The 22044-nt window shown below is 39.1% G+C and overlaps 2 protein-coding genes across 9 annotated transcripts in view; one reads left to right on the top strand and one right to left on the bottom strand.

Annotated features, from left to right (window-relative positions):
* The window catches only part of SPAG1 (sperm associated antigen 1), a 38306-nt gene extending 26058 nt beyond the window's left edge, over positions 1–12248 (top strand). For 3 of the 4 annotated variants that reach the window (XM_027717505.2, XM_027717506.2, XM_039382336.1), the window contains 6 exons: positions 528–703; positions 2719–2860; positions 3813–3939; positions 7103–7267; positions 9194–9571; positions 9764–10588. In XM_027717505.2, coding sequence (XP_027573306.1) covers positions 528–703; positions 2719–2860; positions 3813–3939; positions 7103–7267; positions 9194–9571; positions 9764–9895 — 1120 coding nt within the window. In that variant the 3' untranslated portion in view covers positions 9896–10588. Of the gene's footprint in view, positions 1–527; positions 704–2718; positions 2861–3812; positions 3940–7102; positions 7268–9193; positions 9572–9763; positions 10589–10617 lie in introns of those variants that run through there. The other variant, XM_039382340.1, reaches the window with a different exon arrangement.
* A 6707-nt stretch (positions 12249–18955) lies between these two features.
* The window catches only part of RNF19A (ring finger protein 19A, RBR E3 ubiquitin protein ligase), a 54944-nt gene continuing 51855 nt past the window's right edge, over positions 18956–22044 (bottom strand). For all 5 annotated transcript variants that reach the window (XM_039382321.1, XM_027717589.2, XM_039382317.1 and 2 more), the window contains one exon: positions 18956–21172. In XM_039382321.1, coding sequence (XP_039238255.1) covers positions 20482–21172 — 691 coding nt within the window. In that variant the 3' untranslated portion in view covers positions 18956–20481. The remainder of the gene's footprint in view (positions 21173–22044) is intronic.

Raw genomic sequence — 22044 nt, 5'->3', positions numbered from 1 at the left:
AAAGACTGAACAGTTTTTATATACAATGAAAATATTTTTAAATGGGGATAAGGAGTGATCAATTAATGAATTTGTGACTATAAAGCTCTAAAATACCACTTAATGCAGGCTACATTGTGACCTGCATTGGTTATTTAGACAATTATTCTTTCATTTGACATTTGCAAAGTTAGGTACGACACTTTGTCTGAGGATATTGTAATCTACACTTGTTATAAATAACACCTATGAACAGCTGAGAAGAATAAACAAAATAAATACATCCATTTTTTTCGTATTTCTTTACTGGATGTGGTAGGAAGCATTTAGAGCTTAGTTGCAGAAATCAGTCATTGGCTTAAACATTAACAGGTCTTGTCTTCTAAATACCATTGACAACTGTGAAAATATTTTTTTAAATTAGTCTGAATAATTGTTCAGTTGTTTTTTGAAAAATTAGAACATTGCATTATTTAATTAGGGCGTTAGATATTGAAGTGTGAGTTAAATATAGGAAAAGTCATGTTGGTGGGGCTGTTCTCTTTCAGAATAACGAAGACTTTAATAGATCAGGATGGTCCCAGTTGGAGGGAGAAACTGCCACCAATTCCAGTTGTTCCAGTTGCTGCTCAGTTACACAGGTGGGATGGAGGAAACTTCACTTCAGAGAATAAGCCAGGAAGTACTATAGATGTCAACAGAGAAGAACAGTTGGAAATGAATTGTATGTATAACTAATGCAAATATATATACAAAAAAAAGAAAACAATTTTAATTGAAAGATGGAATATGTTTTAGTAATGTCAAAGAAACTGCTTTAGAAAATACTTTTCAGAGACCTTTGTGAAAAGCCGAAGTAGATGACTGTCATTTCCATGATTGAGTTTAATGTGCTTTATGGAGCACAGGTATGATAATTTTTTTAAACCAAGTGATGTAGTTTGCAGCGTGTAATTTCTGAAATTATATAAAATCAGCAGAAATACTCATCAGCAGTATATTGAGTCATATAATGAGCATCAGGTATAGTTATATGTCTGACATCATAGTATAGTTATAAAACAGTTTCCCTCCCCAAAAACACCACCCAAACAAACATCCAACTTTGACAGAAGACATTTAGGAGTCATCTTTCAAAGATGTCAGTTCTGCACTTGTCTATACATAATCACTGAGTGCTAAACTCTAGGAAACTAACTTCCTTCCTGATTTTTTTTCTCTTCATTGCAGTTTCCATTTTTCTTCTTCAATAAATCAGATGAAGGAACCTTTCTGATTCATATTTTATTGACATTAAACATTCTTTTTGCAAAGGCCTTAACTCTATGATATTTTTACTCAAGTATTAATTGGTTTCCCTTTGAGTTTATTTCAATATAAACAAAAGTAGTGCTGAGGATACTCTCCCCTTGATGAACACAGAGGTGGCTGCAGTGCATAACTGGGCTATTGGCCAAATGTGTAACAGTGATGGGGTTATCTGTCCATAATGCATTGTTGCAATACTGAATGTCCTCTAAGTGCTTGTCTCAATCTGTTTCAAATAGAGCAGGCTTTGGTTAGGCTTTGATTTTAGAAATGTTAGATGAAGGCTGTGTAACTCTTTTCTTCACTGAAGGACGGCTGACTCTAAGGTTCTGGTTGCCTTCTCAGGGCTCTGCTGCATGTGAGACCTGACAGTGGTAGCTGGTGCTGAAAGCCTGCCAGCAACAATGTTCAGTCAGCAGTTAAAACTTACTATTGGCTGACACTTTTTTGCAACAGTTGTGTCTTGTTTTGTGTGTTGTGTAACTTGAGTTGTAATTTAGTTGTGTGTTTCATGTAGTTTCCTAATTTTTTGCCGAGTTCAAGTTTTCTGGCATAGGAGACTGCCATGTTTTTATAAAAGAACTCAGTGAGTTTAATTATTAGTTAAAATTGACAGGTTATATACAGTGTTGAAAACCTGAAGCTTGGCAAGGGGCTTATACTCTTTAGCAAGGTGCAAAAAGTAGATTATGATTTACTTAGAGCTGTGTTGGTACTTACTGTTTGCTCACAACAGAGACACGAAACACAGTCAGGATCTGTTTTTGCACCACAAACACAGCTAAAAATCGCAGTCTAACCCAAAAGCATATGAAACAAATGATGTGGAGTTAAGAATGAAAGGCAATTATGGAATAACACAGTATTGATAAAAAGAAGTGTAGTTAGGTGTTTCCAAGTTCCTCAAAGCATCTTTTATACATTGTTATTAACACAATATAACTGATGTAACTCCGACTAATGCAATGATTTGTTTGTCATTATTGGCATAGTAATTGTGATAGTTACTTGCAGGAGGAACATCAGATCAAATTATGGCCACCTTGGTATGATGGTAGAGATCTAGAAGGTCTTTAATACTGATGATTAAATCTCCACCATTGCAAGTAAAACTAACATCTCAGTGGAGATAGGTAGGCCCTCTCTACCCTCTAGAAGGGGTAGGTAGAAGGCGATGAAAGCTTAGAGCTTTCTGTTGCATTCCCATTATTTTCACCCTGGTGCATGGGGAAGTATGTGTTGAGCCAAATGTAGATATGGTAGTTTATCCCTTTCTTAGAGCAGCAGGGAGATAGGGGACAGAAATGGCAATGTGCAGACTGATAATGACACTCCAGTTGCCAGGCTTTTATTCTTAGTCTGCACAGATAATTCAGCTACCCTTAATGAACTGACCTTCTTATGTAACACTGTGATCCCTTTGTGATGTAGGTGAGGAAGCTATGGAGAAATTCAAGAGATTGAAAAATGAAGGGAATGATTTTGTAAAAATGGGGGAATATGACGAAGCTATAAATAAATACAGTGAATGCATGAAGTTAAATGCTGAGGAATGTACGGTCTACACTAACAGGTAAAGATCCAAAATCTAACTTTGCTTTGTGGGATGTATTTTCTCACTGCAGATAGAGATTTTACATCCCGTCAGTAACCTTAGTGAAAAAGGAATTGTTTCCCCACTTGATAAGTATTTCTAATAACAAAGCTGATTTTTTTGTTAAACCACATTATTTTCCAAGGGGAGGAAGTATTCATGTCAGTGATATATATCTTAAAATCCTTTATCTAAATAGAATAAGCAATAGTAAAAGTTACAATTAGCATAGCATAGTGCAGCATTTTTTGAGAATACTGGCATGATTTGAATTAAAAACTTAACATGCAGTAGTAGTACCTCAAATATGAAGAGTAATAATTCAGAGAAAATGTACATTCTGAGAAAATAAAAGTAGGAACACAGTCATACATCAGTATTATTTTAAGGGTTGACCTAATTCTGTAGTATAATTCTTTATGCTGTAATCTTATCAGCTTTCACAAACTAAGAAGGATTTGATTAGATCAGTAGTTGAATAGGAGACTTCCAAGTAATAATTAGGTGCAGAAAGCAGTATTGTTTATTTAGTCTAGAGCACTTTTTTACCCAGAATGGCTGTAAAATAATCTGTATTACCACTATACTATAATTTTATTATTATTTATTATATTTTATTTATCATTTTACATTAACCGCTATACTGTCATATTATCCTAACATAGCCTCTGCTTTTAAAATACTTGCATATCTGCCTAACTTTGAGCATTAGTCATACTTGAATTTTGGCTTTTATTGCAGGAATTGCCCTCTCTAAATCCGTCCAGTGATGTTCTTAATACTTAATGATTTCGATGTACTTTAAAAAAGTACCACATTGAGACTGAATTGTGTGAAGTATTGTAATTAACATTTACGAGTCAGATACTGTTAGCACTACAACACTGTAGAACTTACTTATATTGCAGTGTATTCTGTTTTTCTGTGTTAGAGCTCTCTGTTACTTGAAACTGTATAAATATGAAGAGGCTAAGCAGGATTGTGATCATGTTCTTCAGATAGAAGATTCTAATATTAAAGCTTTTTATAGAAGAGCACTAGCGTACAAAGGATTACAGGTGAGGAAAAAGAACGTGGCAGGTATCCTTAAGCACCTCTAAACTTGCTTATCCTCTTCAAAGGCAATGAGGTAGTTGCAGTTGATGGGTGAAAGCAAACGAAGTACACAGTGTGATGATCTATTACTTTGTAGAGCACTTAACATAGATAAAACATTATATAAATATTTTTTCAACATAAAAACCTGCATGTTGACATGTAATGATTTGAGAAAACACAAGAATATTGGAATAATGAGATTTGACTGGAGATGGTTTAAACAAGTTTCAAATCTCTTCTAATAACCTAATATCCTGAGTATCCCAGTCTTTTCTATCTGTCAAGGTGTTTACTATAACTTTGCTGATGACAAATGGATTCTCTCCAAGTCTGTCTTTATCTGTCCAAACTAAAATCTCAGGCTGTCTTTGGGCATCTGTTCATGTTTAAGTGCCTGTCATATTAAACGAGGGTTTTAATTATCTTTGTTTTCTCTCTCTTCTTTCCCCAAAGACATTATGAACCTTTGTCAGTAATATACTTTGTGGAAGTGTTGGTATTCAGCCTTTTCCTTTCCATCTGCACAATGATGTTGGTGTCTGTACAGTGCTTATCTTAACACACAATTCTTAGAGTATTCTTTTACCTGAGCATCATAAATGCAGACTTAGATTGCTCATATCCATCCTGAATGTGGCTGCAACTCTTACGTTCTATCACTTGAACTACACTGCTCCTTTTGTCCATCCCTCTGTTGGTTCCCCTTCTTTGGTGATGTTAAATTAGCCCCTACACTTCATAATTCTTTCACGGCAATCCTTGCTCTGCTTGTCAGCTCTTACCTGGTATTAAATTATCAGCTTCTCACTTCTGTTGGCTCTCGATGGCAGCTCTTGTCATCTGCTTTGTATTAAATGTTACAAGTGTCCTTAAACAAGCATCTTAAGTGCTTTCTTCTGTGTTGCTCTTTGTTACTGGAGGTCTGCCAGATTTCATCATTGTCCTTCAAATGAATGGACTTACCTCAAATTTCTATTATGTTTGATGCCTTAACAAAGAATTACCCTATTGTTTCTCAGCTTTCAAATCACCTGCGGACAACCTGTTTGTGCTTAGCACCAGCCTATTCCCATCCCATGTTGTCATTCCAAATGCAAGTCATAGGAACCAGAGGATCTTTTGTCCTCCATTACAGTAGCAATAAAATTCCGAAAGTTTGATTAATTTTCAAAAAAGGTGAAAAGCCTTAATTTTGTGTAATATTTTTTCTGTAACTGTGCCAAGGTACCTGGAATTAATCACCTCTAACTTTGTTGTTGAACTTGGTAAAAATCAGTGTAAATACGAGTATGTAGTGATTCTACCAGTCCACAAAAAAGGAATTACACACTTATGAAGAATGTCAAGAATTGGGGAAATAACTTCTGCTTTTTTGAGTATTCTAGAAAAAACTGCCTTTTTTGTATTATTGAAGACAACCTGAAACACAGCGTTCATGGATTCCTTCAGAACAGTCTGAGCTGTGGACTCCCAAAATGTTTTGTTGTGGTTGGATTAAATGCTTCATTATTGCTAATTCTAGGGATGTGAGTGATTTGTAAAACCAGAGAAAGCAACAAAAGTGATCTGAAGTTGACAAATGACTCTCTAATGAAGAATTTTAAGAGCTAAAAACGTAGTTTGGCAAAGACCTAACTAAGCTGGGAAGTGTTATTTTTATATAAATATCCAGATATTTAACCACAAAAGCTGCAGTGGAATTTAATGTAGTAAATGAGGGTTTTTTAAATAGATTTACCAAGATGTAATTAAGGGAAGATCAGGAAAGTATCATGCTTGTGTGATGAATTAGGCCCGTGACATAGGACACAGGACCCCAAATCTCATCTCCTACAGGTGGTAGTCCAGTCTGGGTACTGCCATCTTGTATGATTTTTGCTGAGGAGTCTGGGAGGCTGCAATTTTAAATCCAGGAGGGTTGGGTGTTCGCTGACCCTTGTTACTGTTTTCTTTTCTCTGTAGGTGTGAATCTTTGCATGTGTAATTCAGATGGTTTAGCTTAATTAGTAGGGGATTTCTTATCTGCAACCTGCATTCATTTGCTAAGGCTGCGTAATCCTCATTCTCACTCTTCCTTCACAATCTAAGAGGCTTCAGTTCACCTGCAGGCTTAGTGCAGCGTCTCTGGACCTTGAATACTGGTCAGCAGTACTGAACAAAATACTCTGTGTGTGAAGGAATGACAGTGACTGGTACCAGGAGTGCTTTTCTTACGGTTGAGATGCTGAGGAAATACCTCAGCTGGTACATGAGGATTTTTTTTCCATGACAATACAAACGACTTAACAGTAACCTTATGATACTAGTTGGGAACAAAAAAATACTAGGTCCCTCACACAAGAAATTATGTTGGTCTTTTACTGTCTGCATGGTCTTTTACTGTTTACTGCTACATTTCATCTATGTTGTTGATACTCCGGCCCTTGGGGTGTCTTGATATTTTTCTGTGATATTCCAGTCTTCCTCAGAACTGATGCTATTAACTTTGTCTCTCCAGAAAATTTAGTCTAAGAAAGTACTAATTTCTGATGTAAAAATTGGAAATAAAAGCATTGAACAAATTACAAGACTGATTATTGAGGAACTGTGTCCTAATGCCACTCTGTCCCTGTGTTTGTCCTAATCCTGTTTATCCCAGAGTTCATAATATAATCCCAATCTTTTCAAATTTTACCAAAAATTTCACTGTAAGAGATGGTCTATTGGATTGAAGCCCAGGAAGATTAGGTATATTTTTAACCAAAGCTCAATTTAATGCTCTTTTATTGGCAAAGCAAGTATGCAAAGTTGCTGGACTCACATTAGTCTTGAAGCAGTGTTACAGTGTAAGCAATTATGCTTAAAAGCAGCAGTCTTCAATAATTTGTTCTTTGATACAGGGAATATATTTCTGAAAATAAATTATTTCATATTACATATTTAATTGGGAGTATTTAGTCACAAAATATTAACTCAAACTCAGTTTCCTTTTTTCTCCTCTAGAGAAATTACAGTGTCTGTATTTAGATTTTTTTTCATCTACTTTCTGTCCAGATCCTAGGATTTTTACTTTTCTTATTTGTAAAGGACAGTATGGTAGTTCAAACTTACTTTTCTAGTGATGATTTTCCCTTCTACTTACAGAATTATCAAGCCAGTGTTGATGATTTCAACAAGGTACTTCTAATAGATCCAAATGTTCTTGAAGCACAAAAGGAACTAGAGGAGGTAACCCAACTGCTTCACCTTGACAGCAGTGCTGGAGCTGGCAGTCCACAAAAGCAAAGGAAGAAAGTAACCATACAAGAGGTAAGAACACCTGTTCATTTCTTAAAAGCAAACAGTACAGAAGCCACACATTCAAAGAGATAATATTAAAACTTTTGTTTTGCCCATCTTAGCTCTAGATTTTTTTGAGGGTGGGGTTGTATTTTTTGTGTTATTTTGAGGTCATCTTGGAGGATGTTTACATATGATGTTTTCAAGGTTCATTCCATTCTATAATAAAGCTTAGACTGCTCTGAAGTATATGGAAAAATGGAAGAAGTCCTTTTAGATGGCACTAAACTTGAGGATATGCTCCTTGTAAACAAAAACCGCATGGACTGAAGTGTTTTACAGAATGCAGCTGTCACGTAGCAGTTTTGCTTGTAAAGTCTGTGCTTCTCAGGCAGCCTCTGGGGCTGTGCTGGCCAAGGTCCATGGTCCATAGACGTGCTAGCTGCTCCTGTGCTGGTCCTACAGTTATGGGTCTAAAAAATGAAATCCTACCTTGAAGAGCAAAACATCTGTAGGATCTTATCAAAGAAACACACAATATAATGTTATGTAGAGGATTAAAATGTCAGCCTCGCACAGTTCGGGGTATAATTAGCTGATGAAAGGATTTTCTCAGTCATCTGATGTTTTTGGATTGTAGCTTTGCTGGTCCTTTAAGAATTTATTTTCCCCCCCTTTAATTTAAAAATGTATAGTTAAAATACATAGTGACCAGTCTGTACAATGATAGTGTAATTTGATAATGTAATTTCAGAATAGTGGTATAATGGAAATGCAGTTATTTATACAGAAAAAGCTTGTTTTCTTGAAATACTTCACATTGTCACGAGTTCATGGAATTTTATATAATTGGCATAATCTGGGTATAGTGTTAGTTAAGCTCTGAGTTGTGACAAACAAAGGGACCTGGAAAGTGTTTAGAGGAGGTTTGGTAAGTGACCGCATTGCTCAAAGAACCAGCCGACTACATTACTGGCACTGGTAATTTTTCCAGGGGTGGGGCAGGAAGCATTTATGTTTGTGGTCATAATTACAGCTCCCCCTACAGAGAGCCTACGCTGTCTTACCTGCTGTGGTACACAGTAGTTCCATGAAAAGAGACTGCAGAGAAAAGTAAGGAAAATTAGAAAATTGATCTATCATCATTGTGCCATTTTAATCAAGCTATAATTATATAAAAGACAGTCAGGATTTCTCCCTTTATTCTAAGGATTGTTGAAAAATAGAAGAAAATGTCTGTAAGTCCAATGCAGTATTTTCAAAAAATGACTAATCCCCTGTACTACACAATACAGTATCTTCAGACTTCTCAAAATACTTGGCATCCTTTTGAGAGACCTGTTCAATGAGTTTTAGTGAGGTTATACTAATTGCACAACTCTTGATGGCTTGAAATAGATTTTAGCAAATGTGGTTGAACCCACAGTTAATATTCTAGCAACTGATTTATGAAACTTGATACAGGCTGCAATTTCAGAAGTGAAGTGGATATTCAGGCAGTTAACCATGCTGAGCTTTCTCCTTCCACAGTGAGACTTCAAACATCAACCTGATAGAGCTGCCATGTACCTGTACTGTCCAGGAGGCACAGCAGAGAAGTGAAACATGGGTGTCTGGTGCCTTGACTCCAGTTCTCCTGGAGTCTCCACATTTAGTATATGTATACATTCTTCCTTAGCTTTCTCCCAGTGGTCTTCGGGCGTCTTTCTGCAGTGGAGTGGCAAGTGGTGAAAAGATGTGTAAAACACACACTTTTGACTATGAAACTTTAAAGATGAATTAGAGAGGTGCTGTTCTGGGGGTCAGTAGGACACAGAAGAACAATGGTGCCTTTCTTTTATGAAGAGTAGAATGCCAGCTTTAACCTAGTGACGTGATGGATATATGCTGCTCATGAAGATTCAGGTTATCTATGTGACCACATTAAAATGATTTGTTGCCATTTTCTTTGTGAAGGTGACTGGACATGATGAACAGGAAGAGAGACAGTTTGCTACATCAGATGATGTTGTGACTGATCACGTTACTTCCAAAGAAGCAGTTCAAAAGAATGTGCCACTGAAGTCCTCTGAGAAACTGCGCATTTGTGAACCATCTAATGCCTATGACTTTGGTCAGATTATAAATGCAGTGAATGCCAATAAGGATAGAGCTGCTTGTGCAGATCTTTTAACAATTACTGATCCGAAAAAATTGCCAGTGCTGCTGAGTAACAAACTTGAAGGAGAAATCCTTCTGATATTTATCCAGTCATTGGAACATTATGTAGCTGGAAAAGATCCTGGCCTTGTATATCAGCACCTTTTCTACTTGAGCAAAGCAGAAAGATTTAAGGTGAGAACCTAGATTGAATGTCTACTTAAATTGCACAGAAACTTAAAGGAAATTTTCAGAGCTTAAAAGGAAATTAAACACTGGTTTTGTATCTCTGTCAGATACTATGATTTTCAGTCATCCTCTGCTATTCATAATTACAAAATATATAAAACAATTATAAAATAATTGTTGTGGGTTTTTTTTCTTCAGGTGGTGTTGGCCCTTCTTAGCAAAAATGAAAAAGAAGAAGTGCAGCAACTGTTTGACTTACTTTCAGAAAACCAGAGTGATCAGTACTCATTGGAAGATCTTGAGAGCCTTAAAAAGGTTTATGAACTTTAAGAAGTTAAAGTTTATTGTCTGCATGTGGATAGTTCATGTGTAAAAGATGGATCTATGATCTGCAGACTTGAATGAGTTCAAGTGGGTCTTTACCTGGAGTGCTGAAATTTTATTTTGTTTTGACAGCGTATGCACATTTAAAACTTGCTGCTCTTTTTTTCTTGTAGTTGTATACATCTCTAGAACTTAATGCATGCCTGTGTTCAGTAACAGAGTTCATTTTATTTGGCATACTGATTTTATTTAGACTGTATTAATTATATATAGAAAAATATGTTTTACATTATATATATAAATAATGTGAATTATCTTGATGGTGCAATAGATACATATACTTTTAGTCATCACTTGTTATATCATTTGGTGAGTTCTAAGTTCTTGAGATAAAGAAGTGAGATAAATGGGTCAGTTAGCAGTAGTTTTGCTAAAATAAGTTTACAAAAAGTATTAACACTTTTCAGATAAACTACTACAGGCCACCTGTTTCTTTGGTATCCCTGGTCTATACAAAACATTTAAATATTTTGGCACAATACAACTTAGTAGCAAAGGTAAATGAATAATATATTAGCTTGTCATGGAACTCTTTGAAACAAAATTGTTAAACATTGGGCATGTTTTAACAAATGAATAATTTTTAGTGCACAGAGAATTACTTTTTTTTCTGTGTGTGCTGAAGGACTGCTGGTTTGCCTGGCTTTTTTTTTTTTTTTTTTTTGCAGTGACAGTGGTAAACAGAAGAAAATGTGGCTGCACTTCACAATAGAAATATTTATCTCTGAGTTTTGTAATTGGATTATTTAAAACATCAGCTGTTTCTGTTTACAGGCATATTTATAAAACTAAAATTAAAATAATTTTGTGGATCAGTATGATTTTTTTTTTATTTCAGGCAGTACTTATGTTTTATATTTGATTCTGACAATGCTTCAAAGATGAAGCTTTTAAATTTTTCAAATACCCAATGCCTTCTTTGTGTTATACGTTTATAACACATGTTATTTATATCAGACTCACAAGCACTGCAGAAATATCATTAAGAATGTTGTTCTAATGAAATTTTTTCTCAGGTGTATATTGATAAAGTTCTTTTCTTGAAAAGGACAATTATCGATTCTCTTTTCTGGTTCAATACTCTTTAGGCTTACAGTTTTGAAGTGGATTATGAGTTTTGTCTTGGAGTGCAAAGAACAAAGCTTTTAGTTTCTGAAGCACCATCAGAACAACCAATGGTTTTTGGTTTTAAATGTCCTCTTTTTATGAGATTCTTGTAGTCAAGACAAATCTGTTGCTCGTCTTATCCAGTTAAGCAACAACGTGCCAGTTTCATTCTTCAGTCCTGGTGTCAAAGTGTTCACATTCACGCATTTCAGTGTTACTGATTTCAGTCTTGCAGTTTTGTTCCACTATAGTTTAGTATGTTCAGAGAAGATTCATTGTATGTGTCCAACTGTAGTTCAGAAAAGAGAGCATAAAAATTAGGTGCGTAGTTTTAAAATAGTCTTAATTGCTTGGTAACTGTAGCTGAGTAAGAGCCCAATGTCAAAAGCTCTTGATGAAGTCAAGTCTTTCTCTGTGCCACTCAACCCCCCCAAGTACTAAATGCTCCTTAGAGACAAACTTCAGCAGTCACAGCTGTTTCTTAGAAGGTATCTCATTTGTAAAGGGTTTTTTGACACTGAGGACAAAAATAAAAATGTCTGCAGCAGAAAATCATAATTTAATTTAGTAAATTTAGGAGACAACCTGACATTATTTAAGAGATAACGGCTTAAAAAAAGATTTTGAAATGGAAGGTTCTTGACAAATCATTTGTCCGTGAAGAAAGAGACAAATAGGTGCTCACAGACAGACATACAGGATCATAGTTAATTTTAGGACAGTTTTAATCAATCCCTCGTGATTAAACTAGAAACCTAAAAGTTGTCCACAGAAAAGCAGTCCAGTAGTCCAGAAAGATACCTTTTCTTTTAATACCTTTCACCTTGAGTGTCAGCTGAAACAGAGTGAATTCAGTTTGAGGTAAAAATGACTGAGATTGCAGATCAAGAACCTCAAACTACTCCTTGCTAAGAAGTTCTAAACTGAGAGCTGCAGCAATGATTGCAAGTGAACTCATTACCCAGCTGCTGGCAGGGAGCTGTCACCAGCTGCAGGCAGCACCAGATTAAATAACAAACACCCCCTGATTTGACAAATCAGGGCTTGGCTGTGAAGTCACCCATCTTCTGAAGCAAAGAGCTGATGTCTCAACAGAGACTGTCTTCAACAGACTCATAGGAGGGCAGGATTTGCTGGAAAGTTTATACTGAGCCCTGAGGAAATACCCGGCAATAAACAGGTTTCTCCTTTCTGTGTGTCTGATCTTGTCAGGTTAAGGCAGACCAGATTTGGCTCACTGAGTATATAGACAACCCCCCAAACTACCCCAAATGCTGTTCAGTAGGTAGCCCCTCTAGTCTGGCTTGACACTGGTCTCAGTATTTTCAGTATGTTCCCAGCCCTGGTCCCATACCAGGAGCTGCTTTTTAAAGTTTATTTAACTCATTCCAGTCTGTGATCCCAAAAGGGGATGACACTTCCTTGATGACTTGCATTCCTGAAACTGCTGCCAGGCTGGGCTTGCGATCTCAGCAGATCCTTGGCATCAGCCTCACTCTGGGAGATGTCCCAATGTCCTCCAGCACCTTGCTGGGTGCCTCACTCCCCACTGAATTGCTGAGGCAGAAGCCAGTGATTGCCATTGAAGCCATTAGAAGCACTAATTGATGCAGGAATTGTGAACACCCTGCTCTATGGATAGCAGACCCCTGGAATTTCAGGCACTAATCCTTTACTACATCTCTTCTTTAAACATCAGGTCGAGCTGCATTACCTGCTAGTCTTTTCTGTCTGATGTTCCCTCATACCTGTCTCAACTAGGAACTTTTGGCCTCAGCTTCCTAAGTTCAAGAATTATATGTTGAAGTACAAGGGAACAAAGGGATTTGCAGTGCCTACAGTCATTTTGGTGATGGTCCTCATTCAGATTTCATTGAGATTGACTGCATTTTCAGACAGCATTTAGGAGGGCCTGAGGGACAGGCAGAACAACTTTTAAAAACACAGAACTTAGACAAAAATAGAATAAAACATGTTAGGGACTGTACTGCTGATTTGACCTGAACACCTCAAGCCTTTTGTCTTTAGAAGAGAGCAAGAGAACATCAAATAGTTGACCTGGCTTCATGGCAGAGAGACCCAAATCGTAGCACAGTCTTACGTTCTCAAGCTTGTCACTTACCCCCTCAGCATTAACATCCATCTTTGTGAAAACAAACAACAAACCAACCAAACCCAACAGCCATACAAAAACAGGAGGAGACCACTGGTTATGCAGGTGACAGGGACAGGCAAGTGAAGTGTGGTCCCCAGCGTGGCCACACACACAGAGCACATGCCCTGTACAGCTGAGCTAACTGTGACCCACCTGCTCATGGATAGCTATCCCTGCCTGGGACCTCCCCACTGGAACGTAACACGTCAGTGGAGATGCAGCCTCCAGCTGTGGCAGTGCAGGGCACCAGTGTCAGTGCCACTTCCTTGCAGCCCCGTGCCATTTCTCAGTTAGTGCTTGCTAAATGCCACCCTTGTAAATAAATTCAGCAACATGAGAGTGGATTTTCTTGTAAGCGAGAGGGATTATAAAGGGATAAAGTGCCCATCACACAGAAAGGTGTGCTCAGAAATGTCTTGAGCAGGCAGCCAGCGAGGAAAGGGCAGCTCGAGCACCCTAAATGCCATCAGCACTGGTCTGGTGGCTAAACATAACAGCTCAAATTTAGGCCATTTGGAATTTTAATGTCCTTACTGTGGAGATGGTAAGTAATAGTAGTCCTTTTGTCAAAGCTGGCTCACCAGGACCTTGTGCAAGGAGAGATGTGTTGTGTCAGCTTTGCCCACCAAAATGCTTCCTGCTGGTACCTGATGTGCAGACAGGTGCCAAGGTTGTCACATGCCAATGCTACTCAGCTACCCGGCCTGGCACATGAATGAGGTGCAACAGCAGGCTCATGTTTGTTGTTGAGCTTCCGCCTGTCGTGAGGAGCCTGGATTTTCTGCCAGATGGATACCTGTTCCCTCTGCTGCCTGATCCAAGGCCAAACATTTCAAGGGAATGATAAGCAGTTTGATCACATTCTAGGGATCATCCCAGAGGCCAGCAAGGGGATGTTGTTACCCAGCTATGCTTGCAGGCACTTCACCTCCTTCACCTGCCCCACAGAACACATGTTAAACGAACAGCCTGGAGCTGGAGACAGGGCCAGGAATGCTACGGCAGGAACTTTGCACACAGGTCTATTTGCAGGTGTCACTTGGTCCACTCACTCTTGGACACTTCACTGTGCAGGACACAGCTAAGGAGCAGCAGGACAGGTTTGCTCAGTGGTACAGTCCCACTCCCTTTGGGCTTCCCATGTGCTGCTGCAGTGCCAACCCTGTGCTTGTCCCCATGCCGACGCAGTGCCCAGCCCTGCCCAGTGCCGGGCCAGCACAGCTCAGCCCTGGGTGGCCACTCTACACTTGCAACTTTCTGTGCTCCATGAGAGCTGGGGGGAACCTCAGGTTCTTTTTGCAGAAGTGAAGCTGAACAAGGTCACGTGGCAACCCCAGCACAGAGCCTTTGCTTGCCTTGAACACTGCATTTCCCTGCTCCAGGTGGGGATTGCCATGATGGGGACAGTGCAGAGTCGAGACCCACAGCACATCCCTGTCCACAGCGACCTTCAGCAGCAGCAGGGCCTCTATCACCCAGGAGGACAAGAAACCAAACTTCAGGATTAGAAAGTGACATGAAGGGAATAAACAAGCCAGATTTAGCATAGAGGGGCCCACAGCAGGCAAGGCCTGCAGCCCTGGAGACAGAGGGTAGGGAGCAGCACAGACATCCGAGGAGGGAGCACAGCTGGGCACGGTCACCAACAAGCATCTGTCCCTGTGCTTGTGGCTGCACTCCAAGGCCTCTGGGCAGCAGCCTCCCACCAACGCCAGAGAAGCTACCACAAAATCCTAAACTCCATCTGAAAAGCTGTTGCAATCTTTTTACAAAGAAACAAATAATAATATTATAATAATAATATATAATAATATGAACATACAATCTGTCTCCTCAGAAAAAAAAACTTTTTTTTTTGCACAGTGAGTTCCCTGACAGCTGAGTTGGGTCTCGACTCTTAAGATTTTGAACAACCTCAGAGACAACTCTTGCTGCCCCTCGTTCTCAACAGCACTTTAAAATATCTATGGTTCAATCTAGTTAAGTATATGAGACAGACTGCTATGCTACTCTGTTTTTGCAATAACTTTGAATTTGTCTGACAGTGACAAGGAGGAGATCTAGAGGCAGCTACTCCAAGCAGCTCTTTCAGCACAGCCCAAGGTGTTCCTTCACAGTAACAGAATGCACCACACAATCTAGTTCCTCTACCAAAAAACCCTTTATAAAAAGCAGCACAGCCCAAGGAAATGCTGCTGTGCACTGAATTCCAGCTCAAGTGAAAAAGGAACCTGTGTCTGGCCAGGACTTGTCACAGCACCTTTTCCAATTACATCTTCACAAGATGGTTTCATGCCCTCACAGATGCTATTCCACCTTCTCGAGTTTCTTTCAGCAGCATTCAAAACCTACATGAAAACTTTCCTTATAAAGATATTGCAGAGCCTTATGCATGACCTGGTAGATACTTGCCAAAATCTCCTCTTTAGAGGCCAAGAGACTGCCCACAAGTTACACTACACTGTGTCTATAATGCTGGCAATAAACTAGACCTACAAGAATGGCCTCTTTTCCTCCTCTCTAGGGAAAGTATTGCACAGCCACTGTTTTGCAGAAATAAAGAAGGGAAAATGGCAACCCATCGCGGAGCTGAGGAAGCCAAACAATTTTGCACTGTTTTGCAGAACTAAAGAAGGGGAGATGGCAACCCATAGTGGCATTGAGGAAGCCAAACAATTTTGGTAGCACAGGCAGCCTTCACACAGGCAAGCAGGACCATACAAGACTGTGCCCCTTCCTGGGGAAAATCTGGGAGCTCTTCATGTAACATCACATTCACCTGTCCACAGTCTATACCCTCAGTTTGTGTCTTATATCCTTAATATATAATCATGTGAACAGCAACAAACCATAAATCGAGACTAAAGGATTACAATCTTCAGAGCCATCTTCCAAGACCTGGGGTCCTGTTGGGCACAGAAGTTCAGTGGTTTGTGTATCAAACTCCCCCTGTGCCTCCCAGACAAGCTTCTTGGTTACCAGGTACCCCATGGCCACTTTTCTCTGTTTCTCCTACCCTGTGAGACTGAGGGTAACAAAGACATCGTCACTACTCTGGGATTGTGTTTCTCACCAAGATCTGACCTGGGGTTGTTTGCCACTCATGGGGAGAACGTTTTGCTCCCACAGCACCACCATATTATTAAATCTGAGAAGACCAGGTGGCCGTCACCTTTGAGGCTGGCAGGAGCAGCAGTCAAGGCGGTAACAGTGCTCTTCAGACCTTTGTAATTTCATAAAGGCATTCCAAATAAATCTCAGTGTTATTTCCAAAGTTTCTGCTCAAGATTGCCTCAATTTCACCTGAATTAGATGGAATATTAATGTTTTTTAAGTTCGCTAACTCTAGTATTTTTCAACCTTCTACTTGATTATCCTTATTAAGCATTATTACCCATGAGAGTGGTGGCATTATTAAGTAGGCAACTATTTAAAAATCAATTTGAATGACTTGAAGAGAGGTAAGTCAGTCAAAAATGTTTACATATCAGTAAAAAGTAATCAGCTCCTACATTCAAGTTTGTGAAACTGATTCAATGAAAGGAAGAATAAACAAGTCCAGATGCTTTACTACAAAAAAAGCATATGCAAACATCATGAGGAAAGCTTTTATGATGGCTTTTATCTATCTAAAATTGTAACTATCTCAAATATTCTCAGATATAGCAGACATTAAAATAAATTTCCTCAAGATCCACAATCTGACATGAATTAGTCAAATCGGCCAGGGAATCACGAAAAAAAATTCTGAAAAAGAACCCCTCTGTTGGGAAATCAGATATAAACTTGATCTTTCCTGTGGTTTATTTCAATGAAAGAAAAAGGTTCCTTTTTAATTCTTACACTGGTAGCTCTATAAATAAGAGAAGCATCTCCTGCATTAGTGTATTAATAGAAGAGTTCTTTTACTTTTTTATAGACTCAAGATAAAATTCAGTGCATTAAATTTATTGGTGCTTTATTTATTGCTGTTTAGACTGCCTTACACATGAAATATTACCTCTGAATAAAAGAAGTCACAAAATGAGCAGCGAAACAGCTTTCTGCTAAAAACTTATCCAAAAGTGAACTTACCTTACATATTATCTCTTAATGTGGAATGTAAAACTGTCAGATTATTTCAGTGACTGAAAGTAACGCTAACCTATTGATAAAGTTTACTTACAAGAGTAAACTATATTTCCAATTTCCTGCACAGCAGAATTGACTTGAGAAATTAAAAGGTAGGTTTAAACTCACTGAAATGGGTCCACCTCCCAATTCCCTGCTGTCAGCACTGGGTTGCACTGCTGCATATTGATGTGTGAGCCATTTCATGGGTGTACTGCATAAAGCCAAATCACACATTTTCAAAGCTTGAGACACCAGCAATAACTTTATTGCTGCTGCACAAGACATCAGACTCAAAACTGAACTGAAAGTAAAAACCAGAGGGGAGGTTCACCCTCTGCCCTATTGCACAGAGCAAATAACATCTGGCTTCAGAAAACTAATGGAAGTGCCTTAAGAGATTGCACAAAACTTCACTTCCTCAGAGGTTAAAAACTGGAGGTCTTGAAGGACATTCACCTCCAAGGTGAAAGTCTGCACATGCAGTGACAGAAGCATGACTGGCTCACTGAGTCACTGCTGTTCCACTCTCCAGACTCTGCATAAAGAACCAATTAATGCCTCAGTTCATGACTGTAAAAGAGAAATTTCTATATAGGCCTGAAAAATTACATCAGAATTCACCAACTGGCATCAGATGATCAACAGCAAGTACTTTGTTCAGTTAATGCTGATCTTAATTCAATACATCTACTTCTCATTAATTGTATTTCTTAAATGTTCGTACTGGGGGAAAAAATATCAACCAGGAACAAAGGACAAAAAGGAACTGCTAACACCAACCCCCTACAAAATACAAGATTTGTGTTTACTTCCAGTTCAGAGTGCCTGACAACAGGGCAAAAATTGCCTGAATGCCCTGCTACACTTTCTAGAGTATGTGGCTTCACTTACCCTATTTCTTTTTCTCTCTTTGAGCAGCTGCCACTGGAAATTTATAAATAATGCTCTAATTGTAGTTTTAGAGTTGACCCAGCATAAGAGTTACTCTCTTGTTATTCACTCTGATGGAAGTACAGCTTACATATGGGTTTGAGATGAGGCAGATCCAGCTCTGTAACGCAACCCCATTAGTTTTACTTTCTTACTTCCCAAGTAAGTGCAGGTGAGAAAATGAATGCAATGAACAGGCAGTTCAGCCAAGCAAAACCCACCAGCTGTTACCCAGAAACTCTGGCCGATCTGTGGTGTTTCAGAATGAACTTTGTGCAGGTTATGTGAACTGAAAGAGCGTCACTTCAGACAGAGAAGGAGTTTGAGTTCAGCTCAGCAATCTGATCTGACTTGTGCCAAGATGATGCAGTTTTGTTTGAAGAGCAATATGCTCATGCCAGAGCCGCATCCCTCTCAGAAAACCAGTTACTGTCCTGCCTGCCAGAGAGGTAGATCAGATTTCTTTTCATCTTAGAGAAGAGCAATGAGGTTGAAGTCTTGTACAAAATGCAACTGACTTTAGATCTTACATTTCCAAGTATCAGAGCACTCAACTTTCAAAGAACACCTAATAAAATAAAAATGTTTAAAGGCAACAAGAGAGGAGAGCAGTCAGCAACTTGCAGGAAGAAAAGCTCCTGCTGGGAACATACACATTTTCATAAGGCTGATCAGCACACTAAATGACAGACCACTAGAAGTCAGTATTTAGACATTTATTTCAGATATGCAGTTTACACGCATATTATTGAGCAAAACTGAATTGCAAATATACAAATACTGTAACAAGCATTACCAAATAACATAACTGGCACTAGTGTTATAAGCCTATTACTGAAACTGGTGAGGATAAGTCATGGAAGAGGACTGCAGCTCATGGCATTTTCTTTTTTATCCAACCAAACTTCCAGTAGCACCATAATGGCAATACATGAAACACAAGACAGAACATTGTTAACCGTTTATGAGATTCACAATCGTTTTTTCCATTTTAGTGAATTACTTAGCAAAAAAATGTTAACAGTACAGGCGCTTTGGCCAACTTCAGCTTGTGTTCAGCTGTGTATCTTTCATGTGCGAAAGAAAAAAAAAAAGCCAGCATATTTGGAACCCATCTTTGCACTTGGGCAGTCATTGCACTGCACTTAGATTCTGGGACTGAAGACAGGCATGTCTTGCAAAGAGATGTCAAGTCCACTAAAGCCTGAGTGAGTCTTTGGTAGGCCAATAACTATTATATCTACCACAGTCATTTTATTCACTAGAATTTTCTTTTGTGATCCAAGGTGGCCAAAGAGGACATTCTGGAAAACATTACAGTAAAATCCTCAAACGACCAGGCACTTCAAACCCAGTCTTTTCCAAAGGCACCAAGAATTGATGGGGCACCGATTTTCCCCCTAATGAAAGGTGACTGCATCTGCTTTTCTACAGTGTTTATAAATCACTCGATTGTTATTTTACAGTTTTTATACACTATATAGTAGCCTTACCTGCCGCATGATTGGTTGCATGAATGAATAGGTAACCCCACTGATCTTCCCAGGTAACGTCTCCACCATATATGAAGTACCAAATTCTTTTGTTTTGAAATTATGTAAAATGCCAAAACCCTGCTCAAAGTGTACACACATACAAACACTTCTGACACAGGCTACATCCATCTGTAGATATGCAGTTCATTCTACATGCACTCTAAATATGGTGTGTCCAGTTATGAAACGAAATTATCATTCCGAATATTCACTACTGAAGTATGTTTGTAGAGGTCTTTGCAGGTCTTCTACTTCCCTTAAATTTAAAAGTTCACACAAGAGTGGTTTTAAGTCACAAATGCTCAGCTAATACCATTTTATCCCAAACCCCATATTTTCCAAGTGAACAGTGCAGGACATATTATTCATTTCAGCATTTAACATATTAAGAATTTACCATTTTTTTCTCTAAATACACCAAGTATATGCTTTCAAGCAAAGTTGTGGCAAAAATACAAAACATGGACGTATTTGTACTGCTGTAATGCACTTGGTTAAAGCCTGCACGCCTCTTCACACAGGTTGAAGATCCATATGAAGTATTTTGCCTTATCAGACAAGTATATAGAAAATGCAGTTGTATTAAAACCTTGCTTCTGCTGGTCACCTGAAACTTACAGAAGCCACTTGTAATTCAATCAGCTTTCAGACAGGGTTCTTTAGTGGCAAAGATTTTTGCAGCACTTACAGACTTAAATTTCAGTCTGAACAGCAGTGCTTAATTCCACAGCATGTTGTGAATGATTGTTGTTTGTTTCTTTCAGTGCTTCACCAACACCTAAATCTACATCTGTTGAAGATCCATTATTAATGCTTTCCTCAGCAATGTAACTCAGCTGTGGAACATCAGTGCTTGGGGCTGTTGGAACAGGCACAGGGATTCCACTTGGCTGTGGAGAGTTTTCCAAGCGATCGTTTTCCACCTCAGGGAGAACACTGACTGTAGTAAAGCGAGTGTGATAGTCGCTGGAACCATGGCTACAGGAAGTTTTCATACTTTCCATATCTGAGCAACTAAACTCAGAGAAATGACTGGAGTGCGAATCTGCTACAGATGGAATACTATCGCTGAGAGAGGGAGAGTCAAATTCACTGGAGTTTGTGCTTTGCTGTTCCAACAGCTGAGCATCCATGTCCTCTCTTGTCTCATTAATCTTCATGCTGCTCTTCTTTCTCAGTTTACCTTTGCACTTTTTCCCCGCCGTGTTGTCCTTAGACCACTTGGCGGCGCCGGACTTGCCCTCCTGCGGGCCGGCGGAGGAGCAGCCGGCGGTGCCGCGCCCGGCAGCGCTCCCGTCCTCCACGCTGCTGCTCCCGCTGTGGTGTCGGAACTTGGCTGGCTTGGACTCGATATCCACCTGCACTTCCAGGCTGTTGCCCTCCCTAGAACAAGAAAGAATCCACGAGTGTAAGTGGTCATCTAAGCCAGCTAACGTGGCAAAACAAACTCTCAAAGCTTTTCAACATACACAGCAAAAGTGAGAGAGATGTATCTTGTTTTAGAGAAATGTTTAACCAAATGTGGTAGTTTGGGCTAGGCCTTCCTTGGTGACCAGTTTGTAACCAAGGAAGGGTCCAGATTTACCCAGTATTCCCTACGATTTTTACGTAAGCCAGATTATAAGAAGAAAGGAGGAGAGGCCTTCGCTCTCTTTCCTTCCGGCGGCTTGGAGGTGCAGGTTCCCTGCTGTTGAGTCTGTTGTTGAGTCTGCCGTGTTGGGGAGCGAGGCCTGGTAAGGCCTTGTTGACCTTGGGAGACGGAGGTTGCCGGCGATCGTTCCAGAGCGACTCTCGGTTGTCCAAGGAGAGCAGTGAGATATTTCCTTGCTAACTCTTTTAATGGATAGATATTGGGCTACTAATTGGGATATATATATTTTATTTTGGTTTTGTTCCTTTTCCCTTCCCCCTTCCCTTTCCCTTGTGAAATTGTATATATTTCAATTGTATATAACTGTAACGTAAGTGTAAATATATTTATATATATTTATATATATATCACTTTAGCTGTCTCTCTCTTGTTTCGGGTTTTCTTAGTTGTTTTTCTCCCTCTTCTCCCCTGAGGTTTGGGGGCAGGGGGGACTTCTTGTGGTAAGGTTTGGAGACTCGGCAGGGAGCCAGCTTCAAACCATATCACCAAATAAACAGCCCAAAGGAAAATACTAAGTCTGAAAGACCAAACACCAGAGCTACAGTGATGGTGCTCCTCATTGGAAATAACCTTGGCAAAATGTAAGCACTCATAAATTCCATTT

Source organism: Pipra filicauda, unplaced genomic scaffold (assembly GCF_003945595.2).
Source record: "Pipra filicauda isolate LSUMZ 115617 unplaced genomic scaffold, ASM394559v2 scaffold110_size2237424_pilon, whole genome shotgun sequence".
Lineage (NCBI taxonomy): Eukaryota > Metazoa > Chordata > Aves > Passeriformes > Pipridae > Pipra > Pipra filicauda.
The sequence above is the reverse complement of the archived record's forward strand: the minus strand, read 5'-3'. Positions and strand labels throughout refer to the sequence as shown.